General features: G+C 36.7%; 9 protein-coding genes and 1 long non-coding RNA gene across 15 annotated transcripts in view; 6 read left to right on the top strand and 4 right to left on the bottom strand.

Annotated features, from left to right (window-relative positions):
• Positions 1-5,922, top strand: part of LOC149717836 (uncharacterized) — an 83,194-nt gene extending 77,272 nt beyond the window's left edge. The window contains exon 2 of the long non-coding RNA XR_016367912.1: positions 4,863-5,922. This is a non-coding gene — a long non-coding RNA (uncharacterized LOC149717836). The remainder of the gene's footprint in view (positions 1-4,862) is intronic.
• On the bottom strand, positions 200-2,099 carry LOC149717841 (uncharacterized). 2 transcript variants are annotated; one of them, XM_089840887.1, is made up of 3 exons: positions 1,914-2,099; positions 1,267-1,487; positions 200-632 (listed from the first exon to the last, which is right to left on the bottom strand). In XM_089840887.1, the coding sequence occupies exons 1-3, from the start codon at positions 2,097-2,099 to the stop codon at positions 464-466; spliced, it is 576 nt and encodes a 191-aa protein (XP_089697013.1). In that variant the 3' UTR covers positions 200-463. The 2 variants fall into 2 exon arrangements, with proteins under 2 accessions (XP_089697013.1, XP_089697012.1); XM_089840886.1 differs by having other exon boundaries at positions 1,863-2,099.
• Positions 2,587-5,922, top strand: LOC149717842 (uncharacterized). Its single transcript, XM_089840877.1, has 2 exons — positions 2,587-2,607; positions 3,085-5,922. The coding sequence occupies exons 1-2, from the start codon at positions 2,602-2,604 to the stop codon at positions 4,048-4,050; spliced, it is 972 nt and encodes a 323-aa protein (XP_089697003.1). The 5' UTR covers positions 2,587-2,601; the 3' UTR covers positions 4,051-5,922.
• On the bottom strand, positions 4,222-9,533 carry Eb1 (microtubule-associated protein RP/EB family member 1). Of its 2 annotated transcripts, none has more exons than XM_089840882.1 (8): positions 9,383-9,533; positions 7,829-7,986; positions 7,467-7,511; positions 7,272-7,378; positions 6,984-7,194; positions 6,764-6,867; positions 6,537-6,695; positions 4,222-6,020 (listed from the first exon to the last, which is right to left on the bottom strand). In XM_089840882.1, exons 2-8 carry the CDS (start codon positions 7,977-7,979, stop codon positions 5,949-5,951), a joined length of 849 nt encoding a protein of 282 aa, XP_089697008.1. In that variant the 5' UTR covers positions 7,980-7,986; positions 9,383-9,533; the 3' UTR covers positions 4,222-5,948. The 2 variants fall into 2 exon arrangements, with proteins under 2 accessions (XP_089697008.1, XP_089697007.1); XM_089840881.1 differs by having other exon boundaries at positions 6,972-7,194.
• A 72-nt stretch (positions 9,534-9,605) lies between these two features.
• Prosbeta4 (Proteasome beta4 subunit) lies at positions 9,606-10,620 on the top strand. Its single transcript, XM_089840888.1, has 4 exons — positions 9,606-9,793; positions 9,902-10,095; positions 10,159-10,321; positions 10,393-10,620. The coding sequence occupies exons 1-4, from the start codon at positions 9,703-9,705 to the stop codon at positions 10,545-10,547; spliced, it is 603 nt and encodes a 200-aa protein (XP_089697014.1). The 5' UTR covers positions 9,606-9,702; the 3' UTR covers positions 10,548-10,620.
• On the bottom strand, positions 10,567-15,230 carry LOC149717845 (replication termination factor 2). The gene is made up of 5 exons (XM_089840880.1): positions 15,029-15,230; positions 11,557-11,736; positions 11,339-11,475; positions 11,066-11,258; positions 10,567-10,985 (listed from the first exon to the last, which is right to left on the bottom strand). The coding sequence occupies exons 1-5, from the start codon at positions 15,095-15,097 to the stop codon at positions 10,668-10,670; spliced, it is 897 nt and encodes a 298-aa protein (XP_089697006.1). The 5' UTR covers positions 15,098-15,230; the 3' UTR covers positions 10,567-10,667.
• Positions 12,175-14,863, top strand: LOC149717846 (uncharacterized). Its single transcript, XM_089840869.1, has 5 exons — positions 12,175-12,324; positions 13,029-13,111; positions 13,183-13,264; positions 13,327-13,402; positions 13,461-14,863. Exons 3-5 carry the CDS (start codon positions 13,187-13,189, stop codon positions 14,537-14,539), a joined length of 1,233 nt encoding a protein of 410 aa, XP_089696995.1. The 5' UTR covers positions 12,175-12,324; positions 13,029-13,111; positions 13,183-13,186; the 3' UTR covers positions 14,540-14,863.
• Positions 15,231-15,268: 38 nt separating the features above from the next.
• LOC149717847 (cell division cycle 7-related protein kinase-like) lies at positions 15,269-17,180 on the top strand. Its single transcript, XM_089840857.1, has 2 exons — positions 15,269-15,368; positions 15,474-17,180. The coding sequence occupies exon 2, from the start codon at positions 15,502-15,504 to the stop codon at positions 17,140-17,142; it is 1,641 nt and encodes a 546-aa protein (XP_089696983.1). The 5' UTR covers positions 15,269-15,368; positions 15,474-15,501; the 3' UTR covers positions 17,143-17,180.
• Positions 17,163-18,289, bottom strand: ND-24 (NADH dehydrogenase ubiquinone). The gene is made up of 3 exons (XM_089840885.1): positions 18,151-18,289; positions 17,784-18,087; positions 17,163-17,717 (listed from the first exon to the last, which is right to left on the bottom strand). Exons 2-3 carry the CDS (start codon positions 18,060-18,062, stop codon positions 17,268-17,270), a joined length of 729 nt encoding a protein of 242 aa, XP_089697011.1. The 5' UTR covers positions 18,063-18,087; positions 18,151-18,289; the 3' UTR covers positions 17,163-17,267.
• Positions 18,214-24,904, top strand: LOC149717849 (tudor domain-containing protein 1-like). 4 transcript variants are annotated; one of them, XM_089840822.1, is made up of 17 exons: positions 18,214-18,337; positions 18,711-18,785; positions 19,067-19,130; positions 20,008-20,093; positions 20,162-20,310; positions 20,373-20,413; positions 20,492-20,814; positions 20,888-21,452; positions 21,520-21,714; positions 21,778-21,885; positions 21,960-22,447; positions 22,548-23,634; positions 23,777-23,903; positions 23,990-24,103; positions 24,174-24,347; positions 24,412-24,550; positions 24,670-24,904. In XM_089840822.1, the coding sequence occupies exons 2-17, from the start codon at positions 18,715-18,717 to the stop codon at positions 24,722-24,724; spliced, it is 3,786 nt and encodes a 1,261-aa protein (XP_089696948.1). In that variant the 5' UTR covers positions 18,214-18,337; positions 18,711-18,714; the 3' UTR covers positions 24,725-24,904. The 4 variants fall into 4 exon arrangements, with proteins under 4 accessions (XP_089696948.1, XP_089696957.1, XP_089696961.1 ...); XM_089840831.1 differs by having other exon boundaries at positions 20,376-20,413; XM_089840826.1 differs by having other exon boundaries at positions 18,281-18,338; positions 18,715-18,785.
• Positions 24,905-24,923: the final 19 nt, after the last annotated feature.

Consider the following 24,923-nt stretch of genomic DNA (forward strand, 5'->3'; position numbering starts at 1 on the left):
GGTCTAGGCGTTATTTTTAGACCGTTCAATGGAGAGAAACATTTCAAGGTTCCACTAATATTTGCCGTTTTGTTTTCATAAAAATAGAATCAAACCAAAATAGAATTGAAGTCAATAAATCAGGTCACAGATTGAAAACTCGTCCCACTTCGTAAGTCCCAAACAATAGGCTTAAACCAAAATAAAACAAATCATAAAATAAATTATGTCAATAAAAACAAAATGCATATTTTACTGGGAGATTTAAATAAGTGAAATGAATACAAAAAATGCATGGCACATTCGGAGCATGCCATAAATAATACATTAATGACAATGGGAGAAAAAAAACAATAAGGTTCTGTTGATTTTTAAATTAGAAAAAAAAACCAAAAATTAGGTAGTTTTTTCGTGGTCGTGGGGTTTTGTTTTTGGCATATCGTATAGGGATTTTAATATAAAATCATGAACAAAAAAGTAAGTTTTATCCAAAACGGAAAACGGTCTGTATGACGCTTTGCACCAAGTCCAAGAAATTAAACATGCAACCGTCGTACTGACCGGCGCAGTTTGCGGATTCTTGACGTCCGTATCGCGCCGCTAACTGATACTTTGACACCACTCTGTTTGGATTGGTCGTTTCTGTGTAGGGTCTAAAAATAGCCACAATTAAATAATTAAAAGCCAGCTTCGTCAGCCAGAGGGAAAGATAATGAAAGGACCATTGAATAGCCGACTTTGTCCGAGCGAAGTTTGGACAATTTGGGAACAATTAAGGACACCGCGGTACGATTAAACGCCGAAATATTAAGATAAGGAGCTTAGAGGGAATCTAGCTCGGAGCGAAATATGGTCTTCTAACTGGAATGCGGAACTTATATATTTCCTAACGTGACGTCACTTTGTATCGCGCCGTTTAACACATTAGAATTTAACAAATCGCGCCTCGTAAAATATTACCACCAAGGGAATGGACATTAGACTAGAACGCAACTGCGAAAACCATTATCGTAGGAGTAAATTCGGGGAAGTATCCGACCTCTCGATTTAAACACCGGAATTATGGTGAATAATTTTCCGCTGAGTGAAAACTATGGCGAAACCGAAGCCTTTAATCCGAGATTTTCCCTTAATAGGTTTCGCGCTACACGTCAGTAATAACGTTCGCTATCACTCAAGCGAGATTCCGAATTACGGGTTAAACTTCACGGTCAACGTTAGATGCTAAGACCATACCGAGATATACTGTCCGAACCCGGGGAGTAGTAGAAAATAATTGTTACTCACGGGAACAGTAATTGAATGGCCAAACCCATCAGTCCATATTTCTTAGGTTGATGATTAGCTTCGCATATACTCCTTTTCATACACTCTTGAGGTTCCAATCGGGGCAAACTTGGAAGGTCGTCCAACGAATTCTCGACTTTCGACATGACAAACTCGGATATTCCAATCAAGCCATTGCTGAAGAATCCGTTACTACCGTTTCTGTAGTTCATGGAACGGCCCTGAATCATAATAATGGAACACCCACCACAATCGTAAATGAGACCGCCTCATTATCGCGAGGTTATCGACAAACAAAAGGATGGAAATAATGTATTTTGGAACAGAATAAGACTAGGGAGGTAACATGTCGCGGATAACAAACCACCAAAGTAAGGAAAAGACGTACGAATCCAAAACAGAACAGACAACTAAGATACGCTACAGTTTCACCAAAAGGGTACCTGGAAACTTCTACCGAAAGGAGTAATGACAATTGGATAGAAGAGAGCTACGGCCCCTAGAACCACAATCCCCAAAAGAGCAATGTTTCCGAGATTAATGGCGGAAAACTTGTTAGGTCCAGGCGAGTTCCGTCCATGTCCCGGAATAGTCACCGTGAAAAGCGGGATGTTCAAAGAAAATGAAGAATTGAAGTTTCGGTCAACCTTTATGGACGAAAAGGGACCACTCTTATCGTTGACGTCCCTGGCTGAACCATATTCTTCGCTGAATGAACTATGACCTTCTTTAATCTCAGGACCCGCAAAGTCTTGAAACGTGTGTCCTGATGAGGCCCAGGCCACCACCAACACCAATGAACAGACGGTTGTCGTCAAGTAGAATGATTTCATCCTCTAGGTCTACTTGAAGTTGATATGGTAAACAACCCAATTCACATTATAGACATTACAATTCGATAAATATTATAAAGATTTACGTGCGACCAAAAACCAACTTCAGAAAGTAAAAAAACTTTTTCATAGCTTACGAATTCTTCCAATTAATCCAGTTGCAAATTATTAAAATTTCAATGTCAATGTCAGAACTTTTAACGCAAAATTAGTCGCTAGCTTGACTTCCACGTCGAGCCAGTACCGTTATAGCTCGGAGATTGGTACGCGCCGTGATAATAATCGCCTAGAGGTGAAGGATGCGCCAGTCTGGTAACTCTGGTTTATTCTTAGAATAGCCTGACTAAAACAAGACCGATTCTGAAGAAGTATTTGGCGAGGAAGGGGGAACGTAGAACCCACCGACTTCCTACTGGGTTCCTCGGGGGAAACAATCTCCGAGAGTTGCTTCTTTAAACGTCACCCTGACCTGGAACAACTTTTTTAAGGAAGGGGAAAGAAAATGGAGGTAAGGTAGTTCGACGACCGTCTGACTTAAGAAACTACCACTTCGCTACCCTCCCCTTCCACGGATTCTTATTTTTTTGCTCGGTAAAAAACAACGGGACTTTCTCTAGAATGAAGGTCAAGGTAAAAATTGGTACCTTAGGGCGAAGGGCACATTAGTAGGCTAATGGTTAGAATTCCCTTAGGAATTTTTTACATTGTAATCATATCTCGGAGTTCGAAATTATATCATCAAAACAAAACAAAAAATTTAAGAAAATCTTTTTTATTTATTAGAGGGGGAAAGTTTCTCGTGATTAAGCCTAATTAATGTTAAATACACGAGCGGTATTAATTTCACGGGGTCACGCACGCGATGTCACATGCCCCGCGCGTGATTCAAAAACATTTTATTTAAACGATTTTTGAATTAGGCTTATCAAAGAATCCTCATTTAAACAAAATGGATAAGATTAATCCGAGTAAACGGAAGTTACAGAAGCAAACATTGCCAAAAAGACAAGGAAGAGTTACTGCCGCTAGGTCAAATGTACAAGTCACGACTCTCCCCACCATGGTGACACCCAAGAGACAAAAATTAGTCAAAAGAATTCCCGAGAAAAGGAATATGAAGTCAAAGAAACAAGTCACGATCGTCCCCAAGAAGCGAAGGATAATTAGCGAGGCAGCATCCCAGCCTAATAATACGAAACAGAGTTCTTCAAAGTCTAAAACACAACTCACGAACGTAACCAAGAAGCCAAGGTTAATTACCAAAACGACATCCGTTAAAAAACCTAACAGAGGAGTCATGAATGTCCCCGGCAACAGATTGACTACCAAGAAGCGAAAATCAGTAAACAAGACACCCATTAAAAGACCCAGTGAACCAGTTCCAAGAAGCGTATCCAAGAGGAAAAACAATCCTAACCCTAACCTTTCTTCGAGCGACAACGCCATCAAAAGACAACGTGTAACGTCACCTACGACCGCCAGAAGTCAAACAGCCGTCCAGACACGAGTTTCAAATGCTAGTACCACGGAACCAACGTCTAACGATGACCGCTACCATATCGCTACGTTCAACGCGTTACCAATCAACGCAACTTCGAATTCGGTTGAATCTAAACAGTTTGATACTGGTAGAAACAACGAAATAGTCCCTGTCACACCAATAAGGGACACATTCGGTCCAATCAAAAACGAACCCCGTGCCATTGTTGAAGAGGCCCAATTAGAGAATAACTCGACTAGCAACTTCTTGGGCAACATGTTAGGAGCTTTGTTGATGGCTAGCGTAGGTATGGGGATGGAAAGCCTTCAAGATGACGTCCAAGATCAAGAATCAACTGAAGAACTCAGCGCTAATTCAAGTACAACCGCGGATACAACAGTAACTTCGGACATACCAGCAATTAACGCTGAAAATGTGTCAGAAGAACCCAAAATTGATTTGGACTGTTAAATTAATATAAATTTATTTGATGGCTTCAAAATTACGTGTGAAATGTTGAAATAAAATTCATGACGATATTTTTTGCGTAATTTCTTGACCCCACTATCAAAAGAACCCCGTGGCAACCGACCAACTGCCAAGAGCAGTTAACAAGACGAGAAATAACAGTTCTCGAATAAGTAAGTGGTTAAGCAATTTTTATTTCGTCTTTTATGTTTTATCCTTAAATAAATTTCGTTTTCTTTTTTATCTTTTTTAATCACTGAAACATTTGTTTTGAATCGAGTGGCCAAAAAAGTAGCGGCGTGGCATTAAATTTGTTTGTTTGTTTGTAAAAGTTAATTAGTAAACAAATGGTAGTTTCACAGGGAGGTAGGAAATAGATGGAAAGATTGCAAAAATTGGGATCACAATATTCTGGGCGAGTTAATTTCTGAAGATAATTAAATGGAATGGCATCTTTCCAAAAACTCATTAATATACACCTTAATTGTTTTTAAACCATTTAATAACAATGAACTACCCCATTAAAGGAACTTTAGTTTCTGCCTCTACTCTAAATGTATTTAAACTCCCATCCTGAAATTAAACTATGGTGCTTTTATCATCGGATGTATATTTTTGATTGTAAATTTGGTTTTCCATTTTAAACTAATCTACCAGCTTAAATCTAATCAATTTAATTAAACTTAATTAAAGTTACTAATCCCTTTTCCCCCAAATCGCGGACGCGAAGCTAAGTTTTTGTAACATTATATACACATTATTTTCAAATAATTCTCGTTAATTTCTTTTAAATTTAGAAAATTAAAACTAATTAGCCTTATTCCTGATCAGCGCCACCTAACCATAGCGGCGACTTTGAGAACTACTGTAATTGGCAAACCAACCAGATGTCGATAAAATCTGGTGACGTCATTTTTGGTGAGACGCCCGAGAGTGCCCGTCAGTGACGTCACCTGATTTTAGCGACATCTGATTGGCTTGCCGATTACAGTAGTTCTCAAAGCCGCCGCTATGATTAGGTGGCGCTGATCAGGAATAAGGCTAATTAAGGCAATGGGGAAAGGGAAGACTAAACTCTACTTAAAAAGTTTAATCGTTCGTCTTTGTTTTTTTAAAGCTTTTTTAATCGAGAATCGTTAATTATTATAAACACAACCACCTTAATTATTAACAATCTAGCGGAATAACTCTAACGTAACGTATCTTTTAGCAAATCTAAACTCTTTGAAGGAAAAATATTTACCGATGCTAAGCCTAGGCCCAAGATGTCCGCCATCTTGCCCTAATTCCGTATAAAGACTTAGGAGCCATCTAACGTACGATGTCTGCAACTCACCTAGGCCTAATTCCTTTCCCTCAGCGAAAGAAACGATGGATATTGGCGGCCATATTGGCGGTATTTAAATTAAAATCTTGGAACAACTTCAAAAATCAAAACGATATTTTTTTTTCGAAACTAATTATAATACAAGTTTAATAATTAAAAAGAATTAAAAATAAAAAAGGCCCTTTTATACCTACAGGATTTTGTCTTATAATTTATTTATTTTCCCCCCTGCTAAGTTAGGGTTTATTGATTGAAATTTTTAATTTTCGTTTTTTCAAAGCCTTATCGGCAAAAAATTCTTAGTTGTTTTTTTTTTTTTCGTGAGTGTTTTATAAAGGGACAGAATGGAAAGGCAGGAATATATATTCTTTCGTTTTTTTTTGCCTATTATTTCCCCCACTTTCATCAATTATACAATATTTGAAGCCATTTTGTTTTGCGAATTTCTTATTATTTTTTTTTTCTTTTTCTTGGTTAATATCAAACATGGAAACAAAAAAATGTTTTGTGAAAAATTTGGGTGTCAGAAAAGTTTAAAGAAGAACAAGCCAAATAGGTTTTTTTTTTTTTATAATTAGTATTCTTCTTCATCACCAGGCGGTAATGAGCCATCTTCCGGCAAATCGTTGGGTACGGCAAAACCGTCCTTCAACAATGACAAAAACGCGTAGTTGTTATCAAATTTCAAGTACAGACTTGAGTAAATGATATTTGTTGTATCAAGGTTACCACAGTTTGGCCTATTTTTAAATTCCCTTCCATTTTGGCCTATTTTTTTTTGAATTCCCTTTCATTTTGGCCTTTTTTTTTTGAATTCCCTTCCATTTTGGCCTACTTTTTTTGAATTCCCTTCCATTTTGGCCTATTTTTAAATTCCCTTCCATTTTGGCCTATTTTTAAATTCCCCCACATTTTGGCCTATTTTTAAATTCCCTTCCATTTTGGCCTATTTTTAAATTCCCTTCCATTTTGGCCTATTTTTAAATTCCCCTCCATTTTGGCCTATTTTTAAATTCCCCCACATTTTGGCCTATTTTTAAATTCCCCCACTGTTCCCTCAACTGTGGCAACCACGCGGAAACATTTCTTAACCCAAAACCGAGTCCAATAGGCTTATAACAATAAATAAGTTTACCATGTCCTCGGTTCGCTCTTTACTTACTTCTGTAGCATACAAGATCTCTAAAATCTTGTCAATAACTCCTAATTTTTCTCCAGCTTGTTCGTGCTCTTGGCATAGCACTTCAATGTCCCTCAATTTACCATAATAGAAATCCCTTTCCCTTTCTAAGCCGTCCACCGTCAATTTGAGCTCTGACACCTTAACAAGACACCCAAAAACATATCAAGTCTCGTGACCATCCTTCAATGTCCACTAGCAAGTCATACTTCTCTAGCCAATTCTTCGGCCCTTCCTGAATCACCCGATGCCATCCTGTTATTAAAAGCGGGTTGTCTAGTAGCGGGCGCGATCTTGGGCTGTTGTCGAGGCGCTATAGTGTTCAAGTACAACCATTTATCTTACCTTTTCGACACAATTTAAACTATTTCTATGGCTACACGAATTCGGGACAGTGTGTTCTGTTCGAGGACATACACGAAATGATACCTGCTCTTCCAATAGGCTTAGCCATTCCAGAAGGCGAGCTACGGATTCCACCGGCTTTATTGGCTCCAGATCCAACCAACATTCCACCTCGAGCGTCCAGGGCATTGTATTCCCGACCATCGTAGTTGGCATCGAAGAATTTTTTAAACCATTGAAGGAATTCAAAATTATCTTGGAAACGACCTTTAATTAATCTATCAATTGGAACATTCTATCGAATGGGGGCCAAAACATTAATTATTTCAATTAATTAATCCTTTAAACATTCAGCTAAATAAGTACAAGTACCTTATCGGCACCAACTTTCTTAAATCCAGCTTGTAGTAATTTAAAATTCTGAATGTACTCGTGCTCGAGATTGGTCTTAAATTTAACTTTTTTCAAAGGAACAACACCTTAATTAACAATAAGATTAAATGAGAATGGTGTAGCGCGAAATTAAGCTCAAATAAAGGGGAAAAAGAAATAGAAATTTTTAAGTACCGGTACCGGGAAACATCATGTCCATGAACTGACAATAGGCTGCCCCTAAAATCCACAAAAACCCTTAATTTTAAACTACCATTAACTTTGTTTTCAATTAGCCTTATTCCTGATCAGCGCCACCTATCTATAGCGGTGACTTTGAGAACTACTGTAATCGGAAAGCCAATCAAATGTCGCTAAAATCTGGTGACGTCACTGACGGGCACTCTCGGGGCTCTTACCAAAAATGACGTCACCAGATTTTAGCGACATCTGGAGTGGTTGGCTTGCCGATTACAGTAGTTCTCAAAGTCGCCGCTATAGGTAGGTGGCGCTGATCAGGAATAAGCTACGCTAATTGTTTCAAAAACAATTTATACCAGTGCATAATTCTTCTATTTTAGTATATTGAGTATGAAGGCAATCGTTAACCCATCCTAACATCTCATGCCTGCTAAGATTGTCAGAGGTACCACTGGTAGAATAGACATTGACACAGGCAGGGTACTGAGCCGAACCATACTCTGACATTTTTACTCTGAGAAATATTATTATAATTACGACTATATAATACTTCACAAGTAACCTGATCGCAAGATGTGGCTCAAAAATGTAATGAATAATATAGAGTAATGGCAACCCTCTGCGTTCGACTGTATTAAGCTCTATGGGGAAATAACATGGGGTGCCATTAGTCTATATGGGGAATAATTCTGAAAGTGAACCAAACCAAAAAAGGGTCATGTTTGAGTTTATACTAAGAAACTAGACACCTACTCAAAACTATTTCTACCCACATTTTAACGATACTGGAGGCCATGTTCTACTTGTTTTCAAAACCAGACTGAATGATAACTCTAATTTATGATCAATTAAATAAATTAAATTGCCTTTTTTGACTTTTATATAGTTTCAATGCATTCTAGTAAAGTCACAGGAAACAGAAGATGGGGGGAAAAAAAGAATGATGCTAACTCAACAGGAAGCCATAGATATAAGCAAATTAGGATGTGTTATATTAAATAGTCCTTAATTTTTGTGCAGTCATTAAAAAATAAGGGACTATGTGGCCTTTCTGAATAATTAATCAAGTTAATTAACTTTCATCTCAATTAAGAGGGGATTAATCTAAAAATTAAGGTATAAAGTTAAATACCAATTATGTTTTACTCTTTTTTTTCTAAAAAAAATATCTTTCATTTTTTAAAGAATGAGATTGGGTGGGGTAATTCTGGAATCCCACTCATACAGATTGCAAAATGGATTAGTTATAAGAAACCTCGAAAGTAAAGCAGAAACAGATGTCCTTAACTATCAATTCAAACCTTACTATCATTATTTAAATCTACCATAAATTTTATTCCAATCATTTTAACTTTAATAATAATGCGAAATTTGATAACTGCAAGCAAATTATATAAGAAAAAGTGAAAAAAATTATTTGGGATGCCTCATTTTCTTCATACGTACGCTAATTGCCCAAAACTAATCAAGGATAAAATTATCAAGGGACATTAACCTGAAAATCAATTTCTAGATTGCATCAGTCTGATAATTTAGGGAGGCAATAATGATATTGAAAATATTTTTAAAATTACAAACGTTTCAAACTGTTTTCGGTTTTAAATTTGTTTTAAAATAACCCTAAAACGAAAAGGTTAATTTTTTGACGGTTTCCATTATCTGACATACCGCGTTTTTCACTTTTTTTTAAGAAACCGGTTTTAAACCAAGGCCTAAAAATGAAAGAAGCCATAGCTAAAGCTAAGCTCTATTTCTCCTACCCGGTAAACTAGGCCTAGGTGTTGGCCAATTTTTCGCCTTTACAAATAACTCGATAATACAAAGACTTAAAATTAATAAAAGGAATACAATACTAATTCATAATGGACAATAATAATAAATAATAATGTGTAAAATTAATTAATAATTACCAATACTAATCCTCTCGTTTCGTCACTATTCTCACGCACGTCGCACTGTCTTTCTGGCGCCCCTCAAACAACGTTACAAGTTAAATACGGCTTAACGCGGCGGCAAGCGGGAAAAAGCCGGAAATCCCTGATTTAACCCAAGACTCCTATCGGTGCGATTTCGGGCTTATGTCCATTGCTTATGTCACTTCGTGGACTCGAGAGCCGGGAGTCCGGGACTGCAAGAAAGCAGAAAGCTAGAAAACATACATTTTTTGACGTGCTGCCGTATTTTTCTCTTTCATTCAATCTCAGTCTAGTTTAAAGTTAATTAAATTAAAATGGAATGTTTACTAGGAATTGCCTGTAAGGATTTCGCCTTACTCGCGGCAGATTCATCAGCAATCAATCAAATTTTCTCCCTTAAACAAGGTAAACTAAGAAAACGGGAAAAAACGGAAACTTAACAAGCCAAGGCTTACCATCATGATGCAGCAAATTCACTATGGGAAAAACAAATTTTTAATTTTAATTTTTTAGATGATGACAAGTTGTACAAACTTAGTGATCGTTTGGGAATGTTAATTTGCGGTGAATCCGGTGATACAGTTCAATTCGCCGAATTCATCGCCAAAAACATTCAATTGTACAAAATGAGAAATGGCTATGAACTTTCTCCTAGTGCGGCTGCAAATTTTACTAGGAGAAATCTGGCTGAATATCTTCGCAGCAGAGTAAGCTTATTATTTTTTAATAAAGTATATCATTAAATTAATCATCTCGCATCATCATCTCAGACTCCATACAGAGTAAATCTATTAATGGCTGGATTTGATGATGAAGTTGGGGCCGAGCTTTACTTCATGGATTACTTGGCTGCCATGGTTAAAATACCATTTGCAGCTCATGGATATGGAGCCTACTTTAGTCTGTCTGTAATGGATCGTTACTACAGATCAGGTAATTAATAATTATACTTTAATTTAAATTAAATTAATTTAATGGTTAATCTAAACTTTATTTAATTTTAGACATGAGTGAAGAAGAAGCCATTAAATTAATGAAACGTTGCGTTAAGGAAATTCAAACACGTTTAGTTATAAATTTACCAGCTTATAAGTTACGTATCATTGATAAAAATGGCATCCGTGATTTGCCTGATATCAATGCTGAAAAGGAGCAATAAATAATTTCAATTTCAATAATTTGTTTGTAAATCCATTATTTTTTTGTCTTTATTAAAGAAAACACCAACCACAGCTTTTTTACAATAATATTTAAACTTTTATGAATACAATTACAAGACTTAATAAAAACAAGGATTATGGGTGACCCAATGAGCCTTTTGTTGATTTTGGGCTTTTGGGTGACTGGTAAACAATGACTTAAAAGCCTCACTCGCATTGGGATTTTTAGCGATACTTTTAGCCATTTTTTCTTGTTCCGGAAAATTAAGTTTATTTGTTGTATTAACGATTTTAGTGGCTTTCAAATCCTGTCCATTTCTTTTAGCATTCACCGTAGTTTTGGTGGCTAAAGGTTCACTTTTAATCTTTTTAGTGTCCAATCCAGATCCAGAAGCGGTGCTAGTTTCAGTTCCCTCCAATTTGTGCTTTTTGGCTTTCTGTTAAATAGAGAGAATGTCAAAAAAAAAAAGAAAAAACAATAACCCAAACCAGTTAAATTAATTAAAAATTAATTAACCTTCTCTTGTTTGGCCTTAAAACGCCTTATTTCCATTTTTGATCTCAAAATATCAACTTCTTCATCAGTTCCATTTAAAATTATCAGATCATCATCGTCAAATGGTTTTCCACATTTATGGCAATTTTCACTCTTAACTTCTTTCAAAGCTCTTTCCGATAAAACGCAACCGCATTTTCTCAAGTAGCAAAATCTACCGAGAGAAACAAATAATAATAATTCAATTAAATTGCAATTCTTCCACAATAAATCCTTAATTAAAATAATAAGTACTTGTGTTTTCCATTCAATTCCAATCCAGCCACGGGACAAATATATCTAGAAGCTTGTCTATCAATGTAGACATCCCCCAAATCCGCTTCCTTTTCTTTAAACCCATTAATTTGTGTCAAATTTAATTCAACAACATCCTAAATAAACATTAAAAAAAAAAACAATTACAAACATTTAGGATTAAAATTAATTATAAACTTTAGATATATTATATTTACTCTTAAAGATCGGATATGTTTAGCGACTTCGCAACTTTGATCTTTATTTAATAAATATTCCAGAACAGCTTCTTTGCTATAAAGTCTTCCGAGTTCGCAAGATACAATTGGAGATTTTAATTTTTCCTGAGTAATTGCGCAATGTTTCCATTTCGCGACGGCTTCAGCGTCCTTATCTTTCTACAAAAATAAATAATTAAGATAAAACAATTAGGCCTAGCATAAATACTTTAATTTATTTAATACGAAAAATTAAAATAAATTAGGAAAAAACTTGACGGACCACGTTTTGCAAAAATATAAGTCTCAACTTGACGGACCACGTTTTGCAAAAATATAAGTCTCAACTTGACGGACCACGTTTTGCAAAAATATAAGTCTCAACTTGACGGACCACGTTTTGCAAAAATATAAGTCTCAACTTGACGGACCACGTTTTGCAAAAATATAAGTCTCAACTTGACGGACCACGTTTAGCAAAAATATAAGTCTCAACTTGACGGACCACGTTTTGCAAAAATATAAGTCTCCCGCCAAGCCGTACTAGGTTCTCCATAGACAACCACCACCGTGTCTTCCCCCTGGCTTTTTCTATCCCATAATTCCCCCTCTTTTTCTTTTCCCTCTTTGATGTTCCCTCTTACTCTTTTCCCCCTCTCATTTTCTCTCCCACCAAACTCTCTCTCTCTCTCTCTCTCTTCCTCCAGAGTCGTAGGCGGGAGGAGACGCGCCTCGAAAAATGCCAAGTGGAGGGTTTTACGCAACAAGGTAAGCACGAAAAATATGAATTATTACTATCCCCCCCTTTATTCCAGGGTTCCCCCCCCATTCGGATAAGGGGAAATATGTATATTTGATGATTTCAAAACAGACAGTTATGATTGGCTGAAACGCTTGGGTTTAGCTTGTTTACTGGTGGTTAGGTTAGAGGCAAGGGGAATACACTCGGAAAAGGCTTAACATTTTATTGAACTAAAAGGCCTTTTTCCTTCGAAGAAAAAGTGAAAAACTCGCCTACGCGAATAAAAAACCGGGCTAAATTTGCGCCAGCTCGAAGGGAATTTTTTTTTTTGTGGGTTTACCGTTTCACGCGTCATTTGGCCTAACTGGAAACCGGGGGAGGGGATATGAATTAAGGGCAGGCGGGACTTACGATACGATACTAAGGTCCATGCAGGATTGAAGGCCTGCATGCAGGGTCACCAAAACTAAGGGGACAGAAAAATCGAAGATGTCTGGAGTGGCTTGCCTGCTTTCACAAATCGATATATTGGATAAAAACACTCAACTAACAATGTGCCCAACCCAAACCCCCTATTAACCTTTAGGTTATTATACATAATTCAGAGGTCCCTCCTATAGTGGGTTGTCTAGCTTTGTTGTTATTTTGGGTCCCATGATAAAATGGCGGATGTTTTGTAAACAAATCCATGTGGAAATGTTACAGTTTCTATTGTTTTACAATTTTCTAGATTGAGAATGACAATTTTGCTCAAATTGTAGCCCTTATTAAACAATTTCTCAGGAATTTTTAAATTATATTATAAAATATAAGGTATGATTGATTATTCTGCCAATTTTAATTAGTTGGTAGTAATAAATATTTAAATTAAACTATGTATTTAGAAAAATGGATGTATCTATGGAAAGTGGTGGGGAAAGTAATTCCAAAATAAATATTACGCGAGATAATGATAGCTCAATTAAGGTAATTAAACTCAAAATATGTGCCCTTGATTTCAAATAAATAATAAAAAATAATTATTATAGAAAAGGGATCATACAGAAGTGCAATATTTGCCCCGGAAAAAACTTTTGACAAAGAAATCTCAGGGAAGCCATAGAGGTGAAGTGATCAAGGCAATTTAACCCCAATTTTAACTAATTAAAATTTTTAATTAAAGATCGTCCTTACTCAAATGCTCATCACAAACACCATCAAAATCCCAACCAACAAAACACCGGAGAAGCTGTAGTTTTGGTCAACCCAGGGACCCCAAAAATCCTGCCATCTCACACGGCTCTGGAAGATTCTACCTCTCGTTCTATCATGCCAGAAACAGCCACATACCCTTCCCTAATGCAAACAGGGCCCAGTGGGGGCTCTTTTGTCTTCCCAGAAACCTTCAATCTGGCTGCTAGTATGGGTTTTGCAGCGGCAAGCATGCCAGTTAACTACCCAATCCTTCCACCCATTGACGCGGATGAACTGGATAGTGACCAGTACCAGGAAATTATGCAAGGCCTCTTACAAGCCATCCATAATCAAAACAGGATTATGGAAGAATGTCGCAATATTTTAACAAGCATACACAGAGCTATTGTCCCATTTCAACCAATTCCGGTGACTATGGTTCCAGCACCCTCATCACCACCTCAACTACCTCTCAATCTATCAAACAGTGGTCAAACTACGTCCAGAGATTTAACTCCAACAGATAAGAATTCCACCGCTGCTAATTTGGAAAGTACTTGTGCCAAGGGTGAAACTATGGTCACTCCGACAACGCCACTTTCTACCTTAGGCAATACTACAAATGTAGCTTTGAACCTCAACTCCTTTAAAAATTGTAATCTATCAACGTTTCAAGATCAACCGGTGACACCTGCCTCAAAAACTACTCAAACTAACCAACAACAAAATAAGGAACCCGAGAAACCAGCTGTTTTTGGTCCAGATGGGGAATTTTCCTCAGCCTACCTCAGATACGTTCATGGGAAATCAAGTACAGCTACTAGCTTCGCTAATGTCTTAATGAAGGAGGTTTTTACCCTGGAGGAAAGGATTTCCTCAAATTGCAACGGTGTAATGGGAAAGAAGGCGTTGGAACCCAACCGCCTTGATAAAATTAAAAGGGCAGTTAAAAGATTTTATACTGATACGGAAGAAGAATTTCAAGATATGTGGAAGAAATGTCGAAAGTCTATTGACAGTACCAACAGAAACCTCAAATTTGTGATCATGAAGAAGCCCAATGCTTAGTCAATGTAAATGTTTTAGTAATTTCTCTAAAATGAAGAAGGAAAAAGCGGACGCAAAACTTAACCTCATTAGCATTTCCTTAATAATAAATAAATTAGACCTAATTTTGTAGTGGTTATTAAATAATTTGAAACTTGTAAATAACGTAGATATGATATTTTGAACACATAGTACGATTGTTTAGGAACCTTAAAGAACCTCAAAACTTAACAGGCAGGGCCCAGCTCTTAGTGATTGATAAATATTGGTAACCAGTGATTTGTCTTGTTGTAAGTGTGACTTGAGTATACTTATAATAAATTTGACATTATAAAAACAATTAAAGAGCGTGGTAGTAACTAGAAACGTAATTAAAAAGCACTGCAAGGCGCAAAAGTACGAGGTCATGGATTGGAAGGTAACACTGTTGGTAGGTTCCCAGATTTAATATGGGTTCTTGGTAAGGACCGTTTTTTGCAAACACTTAAGCCTTGGTTAAAATATATTTACCTGTTCCTCCTTTTTCTTGGTTTTTACAAGTTCATCACGCCTTGGAATGGTTCCTCCATCACATCCCATTGCTACTTAAATTTAGAATATTTCACTAATACAATTAAAAACTCCGTAATTAAGGTTTTTCGATGATGAAACGATAAACTAGAGAAAGGCTTAAAGTTTATTATTGTTCACTACGCTCCAACGGCCAACTAGGTGGCGTTGTTTCGTTTGTGAGTTGACCGTTGCTTTTTTTTTTGTTTGTTTTTTCACAAGAGCGCGGGACGAGAGCGGACCGGTGGCGTACTGGTTCTTTGTTACACGCAATATGAATTAAAAATTTAACTTTAATTTAGTAAGTTGTAAAATATTGTACTATCTTTAAACTATGCTATTTAAAGTATTATTGGCTTGATTTTAAAAAAAAATTATGAACGTGAAACTCTTTCTGACTCATTAGGGACCATAACCGCATTGACTGTTCAAACATGAACATGATGGATTGTCCGCACAATTTTAGCCATGATTCGGGAATTGAAATAAAATCTCCCGAAGTCAAGCAATTACTTGAAAAAATACCCGAACTCAACTCTTGCTACGAAGTTTATAGCAAAATTGGTGAAGGTTCATTCAGTAAAGTATATAAAGCATCCAAAAGACACCTCACTGGAGTCGCTGCGAAAAATGACAATTTGTTCGCTTTAAAATGCATCACATCCTCAACTGATCCCAAAAGAATCGCTGCTGAACTTAAATACCTTATGAAGGCTGGAGGGAGAAAGCACGTCTTGGGTTTAACAAACTGCGAAATTGTAAGAGGCAATGTAATCTTGGTAATGCCCTATTTCCCACATTGTAACTTTTACGAGTATGTTGAAACATTACCTTTTGACAAAATTACCAATTACATGACTGCCTTGTTAACGGCGTTAGAATGGATTCACGAACAAGGGATAATTCATCGTGACGTCAAACCTAGCAATTTTTTGTACAATAGATCAACAGAAAAATATGCCCTCGTTGATTTTGGTTTAGCTCAAAGTTTACAGAATGCAAATTGCAATAGTTCAAAAGCTATAATTCCCTCGAATTGCAAAGAAAGCTCAAAAAATGTTCCTAATGTCCTTAATAGTACGAAAAATAATCCCAAACTAGATCAGAACAATGAAAAATCTAGAAGCTGCAAACGAAACTTAGATCTAGCTTTAGAATCAGCCAAAGAGGAAATCCTTCCAAAGGCTAAAAAGCTTTGTTTCGATGTTGAAGAAGAAAACCCTAAAACTAAAATGACCATTAATTCCGTTCTTCAACCATTAGCAACTTCAAATACTATTAATAGCATTTTTAGAATGAATGGAATTAACGTAACTGTCCATCCCCCTGGTTCAGACATATTCAAGAAACCAAGGACAGTTTTGTACAAGAGCGTTTTATTCAAGGAAAATAATTTAAACGAAGAAAGGTCAACTATTCCTGAAGATAAATCTCAAAAGCCAACTTTGAATGAATCAATCGCGCAGTCGCGCCTGCAGTTAAAGTTGCCTTTAAGCGTGCCAACAAGTGTCTCAATTCCAAAGAAAAGTTCGTCCAAATATCCGTCATGCCAATGTTTTGGCAAGAAAACTGTTTGCGCTTCTTGTTTGGCTAAACCTCAAGAGTACGCTGCTAGAGCTGGAACTCCCGGATTTCGTCCCCCGGAAGTTTTATTGAAATATCCCAATCAGGGAACAGCCATTGACATGTGGGCAGCCGGAGTCATCTTCATTTCATTATTAAGTCGTAGATACCCCTTCTTCACTAATTCCGAGGATATGACGGCCTTAGTGGAAATCGCCTGCGTTCTAGGAATCAACAGGGTCAAGAAAGCCGCCTTAAGAATGGGGAAACTCATCACCATTCAAACCGAGTATCAAGCCAAGGATTTGCATACTTTGTGCCAAAGTCTTAGGGATCATTTAAATACTTCTAATACCACCCGAGCTAAAAAAGAAACCATTCCATCGGCCGCCATAAATTTACTTTATCGTTTATTAGACCCAGATCCAGTTAATAGGATCACGGCATCGGAAGCTCTCAAACACCCTTTTATATCTAAAATAGGCCTAAAATCACCAAGAATGAAATTGTGACGAAATTTTTAATAATAAAATTATTTTTTAAATTGTAATCACGTTTCTTTTATTTTTATTTCACTTTGTTTTGAATATTTACAATTTTTAACAACTACCAAAAGCCAGAATGAATAAATATATCTTTAAAGACCGGGTTGAACACCGAACCCTGGTCCTGTAGGTGGTTCAGTCAGAGAGGTCAATCCTCCAGCTGGTTCCGAAGCTAATCTACCATTCCTTGGACCAGCAGCTGGTATTTTACCAGCTTTAAGGTCATTCAAAATCTCCTCTACATCCTTAAGAGAAAGATCCTCGTAATAGTTGTCATTTATTTGCATCATGGGGGCATTAACACACGCTCCTAAACACTCCACCACGCTGAGTGTAAATAATTTATCCTTTGTGGTTTCCCCTTCCTTGATACCCAACTTGTTTTTAACGCATTCAAGGACTTCATCAGCTCCTCTTAATTGACAAGGGGTTGTAGTACAGACTTGAACGTGATATTTGCCCATGGGGTCACGGTTAAACATGGTGTAGAAGGTAGCTACTTCGTAAACCCTCATTTGGGGCATGTTCAACATCTCCGCCACCTAAAACAACATTTTTTTGCATTTATAATTAGTTTGCAGTCAAGATTTGCACTTTGGCTCGGGTACCCTATGCATGGCGGAAAGGGGAAGCCATCCATATTGCCTTTGTGCTAAATCCAAAAGAGGAATAACTGCGGCAGCTTCGTGACCCTCGGGATAAATGCTAATGATGGCTTCAGCTCGTTTTAAGTTTTCTGGGGTGAATTCAAACTTCAAGTTTGGGTTATTTTCGGGGGTATCTCGATGCACAAAAAGTTTATCACTACACTTAGTAGCTGAACTATGAAAATATTTCGAACCAATGAACTGAGAGTATCGAGTTAGACAAGATCTCAATGCCATCATTTTAAAAATCTTCAGTTTTCGATTACTTTTAATTAAATAATTTGATTATTACGTAATTTTTTACCGCAACGTTCAATATTATACTTACCACGGTACCACTTGACGCTTCCAGTAACCTTTAGTTTCGGTTTGACCTTAGTCACGTGACAGACAGTAACCTATGAGACAGGGGTTTTTAAGAAGGGATAAGACCGCTGCGTGCTTTACGCTGTCGCTGGGCTGGAGCCGGTATATATTTTCGGATTATCATTTGAAACCGAACTGCGATTGTAACTGTAAGTAAATCTCGCTAAATCAAAATTACACTTAATATTATTGTAATAAATGTTAGTGTATGTTGCGTTGCGCCAGAAACAAAGATCAAAATAGAAATACTGGTATAAGTGGTTTTTCAAACTTTTAAATTGTCATATATTTACTAAGCCTTGGTCAATAATTTAGCGGGGATATTCGATTATTGGGAGGGAGAGGGAGGGGTCCGAGGGGAGCACCGCACAGATATCCCGAAAAAAAATTAACAACATTAATTTTATTGAATAAATACTTGTTATTGTATTATTATCATCCGCTATTTGAATATGTAAATCTGCTAATGGCGATGTTCTGTTAGTTTTAAGTCAAGTAAGTTGTTTCTAAATGATCTTGTAGGATCATGGCAAATTCATGTATCGATGAAAATTCTGCTTGGGATCCCATGACAGAAGAATATAACAAAAACCATAGGTAAAATCGTGTGTTCCATATCTTTGAACGTATGTTTAGATTCTTATCATCAAAATGACATACTGTCAGTGACTCAGTGTACTAAGCATATAAGCTTGTGACCTTTTCCTAAATCCCCTAATTACAACTCCCATACTGAAAATAATTGACTCGCAAACAACCCAACAATGTTGTGAAACTAAGTTATTATCCCCTGAATCAGTGTTTTGATTTAAAAAACCACATAAATTACCTGCTACCATGTATTTTGGTTGCCAAAATGATTTTTTCACACTTGTCAGATTCTCAAAGCAAGATACTGCTATATCATTGTATGTTACTGGTATAGCCGCTTCTTTTGACGAAGTAAGTCAAATTTGTTGGTGTTATTTTCCCCCCTATCAAGTCACGTGTCTTAGTATCCTTATTAAAGCAGTGTGATAAAAATAATTAAACAATAGTGCCAGTACACCAAATTTCCTTTTTTAAATGATCCATTATCCTTATAGGGACTTGGCAATTCAGGCTTAACTCCGCCCCCAGCGCCATTATGGTATGTTTTTTTAACAGAATGAAAGCTATATAAGCCCCTCCTCCTGGTATGTTTTTTAGCACTAGTGGAAAGTAGCCTGACGTTGCATGACGTAGTACTGCCAAGTCCCTATTGCCTAGATGTTCTAGTTGTTCTGATGTGGAAAAGTGCGGATAACATAACTGATTATACCTTAAAAGAACGGCCTTTTTAAAAATAAATAAATGATCTCTTATCACAAAATAATTAGCATTTAATTAGTCTTAAAAAAAATCAAGGACTACTGCGCCATCCGCCATTTATTTTAGTGGCGTCTGCTAACAAGAACCCCTTACCCACCCCTCTCTCATTATGTTATAATTCAACCAATCTCGTAGGGATGAGTGGTTCGGGCTAGCAGACGCCACTAAAGTAATGGAGGATGGCGCAATAGACGTCGTTTTTAAGACTAATTAAATACTGATTATTTTTAATAAGAGATCATTTATTTCTTTTTTAATAATTTTCCTTTTATATTTAGAAAAAGGCCGTTCTTTTAAAGTATAATCTGTTATGTTAGCGTTCTTTAAAGGTATAATGTTATGTTAGCGTTCTTTAAAGGTATAATGTTATGTTAGCGTTCTTTTAAGGTATAGTGTTATGTTAGATAAACTTTTCCTTTAAGAAGCCCTTTTTTTTTTTACAAGCGTAATTTTCAATTTAAAAATACAGGAATCAGTAAGAAATTTGTTTGCTCCGTTTGGCAAAGTGTTGCGTTGTTACTTGGGCAGTAATAAGAACTTTCATACCAATTTCGCGTATGTACACATGCAACGTGTCACGCTCACCAACTTAATTTTAATTACGCGCGTCTTAATTCCTTCAGTTTTGTCAATTATCGCACTTTAAGAGAGGCTGAGAAAGCCATAGCTGGTTTAAATAATAAAGAATTTGAAGGGGAGTGTCTAAAAGTAGACGTTTCTATAAGTTCAAAAGAAAAAATGGAAAAGCTGAACTTTAATAATCACTTAAATGGTAATTACTATGAGATTTAAAGGCTAAAGTTAGGCTTGTTTAACGATAAATAATAACATTAGCAGGAAACCAAGCTAACGCCAACAAATCATTTCAAAAGACTGTTAGTTACTTTATTACCTATCTATTCTTAAACGCTGTATTTTTAAACTTAATTATTATTGTTAATTACGAAACGCAGGATGTTTCTATAAAAAGAGTCGTAAAAAACGAACGCGCATCCAAAATTGAAAACCAAGAAACAAATATCTCGCAACCGGATCAAAAAAGCACGCTCAACTTTTCAAATGACACATCAACTGATTTGGGCTTATATTTAAAGCATTTAATTCATGGAAATCAATCTAAGGATTTTCCCGAGATAAAAGCAAAGCCTATGCCCTGCGAATGTTGTGGCAATTTGGCATTCTTTCGTTGTTTTCAATGCAAAACCACTTATTATTGTTGCCAAGAATGCCAGTTTGATAATTGGTCCGAACATCGAATAAACTGTTTAAGAATGCCGTAAGTTCAGTCGGTGGATGGTGTTACCGTTATAACTCGCTGGAAATTTAAGCTTATCGTGAAATATTTTTAGAATTGAGGATGACATAGACGTGGTAACGTTAACTGACGTTTTATACCCGCAAAATATAAGTACTTGCGCAACATCGCCCCAAAATCTGAACAGAGGCGTAAATTCTCCCCAAAATCTAAACGCAGGCGCAAATTCTCCCCAAAATCTAAACGCAGGCGCAAATTCTCCCCAAAATCTGAACGCAGGCGCAAAATCTCCCCAAAATCTAAACGCAGGAGCAAAATCTCCTAAAAAACCAAACTCTGGAGCAAATTCTCCCCAAAATGCAAACATGGCTCATAAAAATTCATTGCCAAATTCAAACTCATCTCGTAAAACTTCGCCTAACATTCCACAATCGGATAAAAACGCTCGCTCTATGGGCAGTCAGGAGTCCCTAAATGGAATAAACCATCGTAAAACATTTTACAATCATAATGCTTTCCAAGAGCCCAAATCTGAACCATTGAGGAAACCAAGTTCAGTTCCTCCTGAAGCGCGTCAAGTAGTTGAAATTCCAAAGCCAAAGCCTAAACCTCTTCGAACAACATTGCCAAAACAACCGGCACTTCAGGAAGGAGATTCCGTACGCGCTATATAGTTTATAGTTTAAATAAATTAGGCCTATTTCTCACCTACGTAATTTTGCTTAGATCACGACGGTTTTATGTAACAATCCTTGGGATATTTACGTTCAAAAATTCTCCAATTCCGATGATCTGATTAAAATCGCTACCAGATTGAACAACGGAGTTTTAAGTTCAAATTTTCAGCGTTTTAATGTCGGCTCGTTTTGCGCTACAAAGTTTACCGATGGCGCTTGGTATCGAGGAAAAATTGAAAAAATAGTAAGTTTTGAATAAAAGCCAAGTTCAACCTTAGTTAATTATCTTTTTAATTTCTGCGAAAAGGATGGATCAAAACACTTTATTCATTTGATCGACTTTGGTGAAAAAAACATTGTCGAATTGTCTGACGTGAAATTATTACCCGACGAACTTTACGATTACCCCGCGATGGTAATTAATAATTAGCTTCCTATTTAGTTAATTAACGTTTTTAGCCCCAACTTTTGCGAATAAAATTTAAATAGGGCTTTCACCTCAAACTTTACAAAGTTAAACCTACATTCTCCGATGAACTAATTAAAAAATGCCAGGATCTCTTGTATAACTCTAAAGAGCTCATTGTTAAAGAATGCGAATGGAGAAATGAGGTTTTTGAGGTGGTTTTGGTCGATAAGGACAATAAGGAAATTACCGATTTTCTCGTTGATCACGAGGAAGGAAATAATCCTCAACTTGCTAAAGTAGAGAAAGATATTCCCGCTACAGCTACTAGAAATAGCATTGAAAGAAATAAGAGTGCGAAAGAAACACCGGCGTTCATTTGGAATTCCCCTCCCACTATTTTAAAAGTGGGCCATTATAAAGTGGGAGATGAAATTACCATATTTGTGGTTTGGAAACCAGAGTCAAAGAAGAACGAAATATGTGGTTTACTTTACCACGAAGATTCATTGCGAGACATGCAGGCTATTGAAGCCAAATTGAACAAACCGGGAGATACCGAATGTCTCAAGTATGTATCCTTATCCTTTTATTATCCATTATGGTTTTGTGGCGCTAGGATTATCATTATTGAAAAGTGATCTATTATGTCTAATTATTCTTCCCCAAAGGCCTTCTATAGGGGAAATGTTTGGGGCCCAAGCCAAAGACGGCGTGTTTTATCGCGCTGTGGCGAAAGAAGTTTCAGAGTCGAAACTTAACGTTATATTTGTTGATTATGGCAATGACGAGGATGTGAAAATTACCAAAAAGCTTTCAGTTACCGATCAATCGGTGCCATCTTGCCTTCTTATCGTTTGTGACGAAGAGAATGGCAAATTTGTCAGTAAACAAGAAGTTAACTCTAACATAACAGGCAAGATTGTCGCTTTAACGGACAATGATATGTTGCTCGAATGCAATGTCGAAGGTTGCGTTAAACGTTTACGTTGCTATCCCTGGTTTCGTAACCTTCTTAAAACACCCTCTCCGTTACCTAAAACTCAAAGCGTCGCGATCGAAACGCCCTCTCCTAAACAAGCCGAAGTTAGACCTATCATGTCCCAACCAAGTCCTCCAAAATCCGCGTCCAATTCCGTTAATCCAAAGTTTGACGAAAGTTTGAAACTTCCTTCTAATGCTCTGAACGTTAGCGATAATAATAGAGTCGCCGTCGTTTATGTTAAATTCCCCGATCAAGTTTACGTTCAAAAAGTCTCCGAACAAGACTTAATCGAGTCCATTTCGGAATCACTCGCCATTTATTGCGATAAAAAGGGCAGACAACCCCCCAATCGGGAAGTTCCCAAAGTCGGTACTTACATTTGCTCCAAAAATACCGATAATATTTGGTATCGCGGTCTCGTCTTATCCAACCGAGAAAGTATTAAGGTGTTTTCGGTTGATTATGGTAATGAATTTGAGGTTACGGTCGAAAATGTCGCGCCCCTACCTAGGGAGTTTTTTGACCAACCTCCTTTGGCGCATCGCGTTACCTTGGACGGAGTTGAAAGTATTGACCGCGATTCCGAGAGAAGTTTGTTATCGAAATATTTTCAACTTAAAATTGTCTCCAAGAAGTTCGTAAATGGAAAATGCGACTTGAAAGCTCGTCTCTTTCACGGCCAAGTTTGTTTTAACAACGAGTTAAAGAGAAAGGCCACTGAAATACAAACTGAAAATGCTCCAGTTGAAATAGTTCAACCTTTGACTGACAAGGTAAGGGTAAGGTATCTTACGAAACCGCGATGTGCTTGGCGCAGGGATGGGGGGTTGACTTAAAACATTTTATGGTATATCAAGGTCTAGGCGTTGTAAGGGGGAAATAAGGGACTGTTCAGTACATATTCATTTATTTTAGACAAACGAAATTATTATGGCTGATGAGATACTAAAAACTAGTTTGGATATTGGCGACAAAGTCACTTTGAAAGTTACCAATATCGTTTCTCCTAATGCTTTCTTTTGTACCAATACCCTTAGCTCTGGTAATTATTTATTATATTCATCAACTTATGGGCTTAACAATCTCGCGTGTTTAAGTGACTAAATTACGTTTAAATAACTAACTTAGATTTAAAAGAATTTGAGAAATTACGCGAAGAAATCCATCGTTACTGTGAAATGGCCGAAATTGATAAGGACTTTAAACCCCTCAAAGGTCAAGCCGTTTTGGCCAAATATATGGGTATGAAAGTGGAATTCGGGAACCCGGGGGGGGGGGTGAAATACTTAAATTCATTCGTTTCTGTCGTTAGCCGATAAATCATGGCGTCGCGCTACCATTTTGGTAAACCACGATGATGAGAAAAAATCTCGTGTTTATTTCATGGATGACGGCCATTTTGACAAAATTCCTTTTGGTAAATTGTTGCCATTGCCGGCGTCTTTCGCTTTTTCGCCTTCTAGAGCCGTCTTAGCTTCTCTTTATGGTGATTTTTTAACCATTTTTAAAATTGGGGGAATGCGGATTAAGTTCAATATTTCGATTCTTAGGAGTTGAGGAGAGGGACGAATGGGAACCCAAAATCAAGCGTAAATTCAAAAGCATACTTAATATAGACGATAATGTCATTAACTGCGAAGTTTTGGGATTTGATCATGAAAATGACATTTATCATCTTAAAATCCCGAGGTAAAATTTTTCGTTTTTTTTTTTAATGTGTTAGTCAGGACTTAGAAACGTTACATCCGTAATATAATAAGTTCTATAACAATTGACGTATTTAAATATTATGGAATTTCTATTTTCAGCCTAATTGATTTCTTGACCTCGGAAGAGCTTTTAAAGCCCGAAATTTTGGAATAAGAAACTTTTTTTAATGATTTTTTAAATTTTTTCCTGAAGTTTAAATGGATTAATTAATTTCTTTATTAACGCGATGAAATTTACAAGTTGTAAATTGAATTAACGGGTTTTTCTTTATTCATTCGTGTTCTTAATTATTTTTTTACTATTAAATCCTGTTCTCAGGCCTTAATTAATAAATGACTTAATTAATTAATTA

Source organism: Phalangium opilio, unplaced genomic scaffold (genome assembly GCF_054372755.1).
Source record: "Phalangium opilio isolate 3A_F unplaced genomic scaffold, DU_Popi_V2 ptg000003l_1, whole genome shotgun sequence".
Classification (NCBI taxonomy): Eukaryota; Metazoa; Arthropoda; class Arachnida; order Opiliones; family Phalangiidae; genus Phalangium; species Phalangium opilio.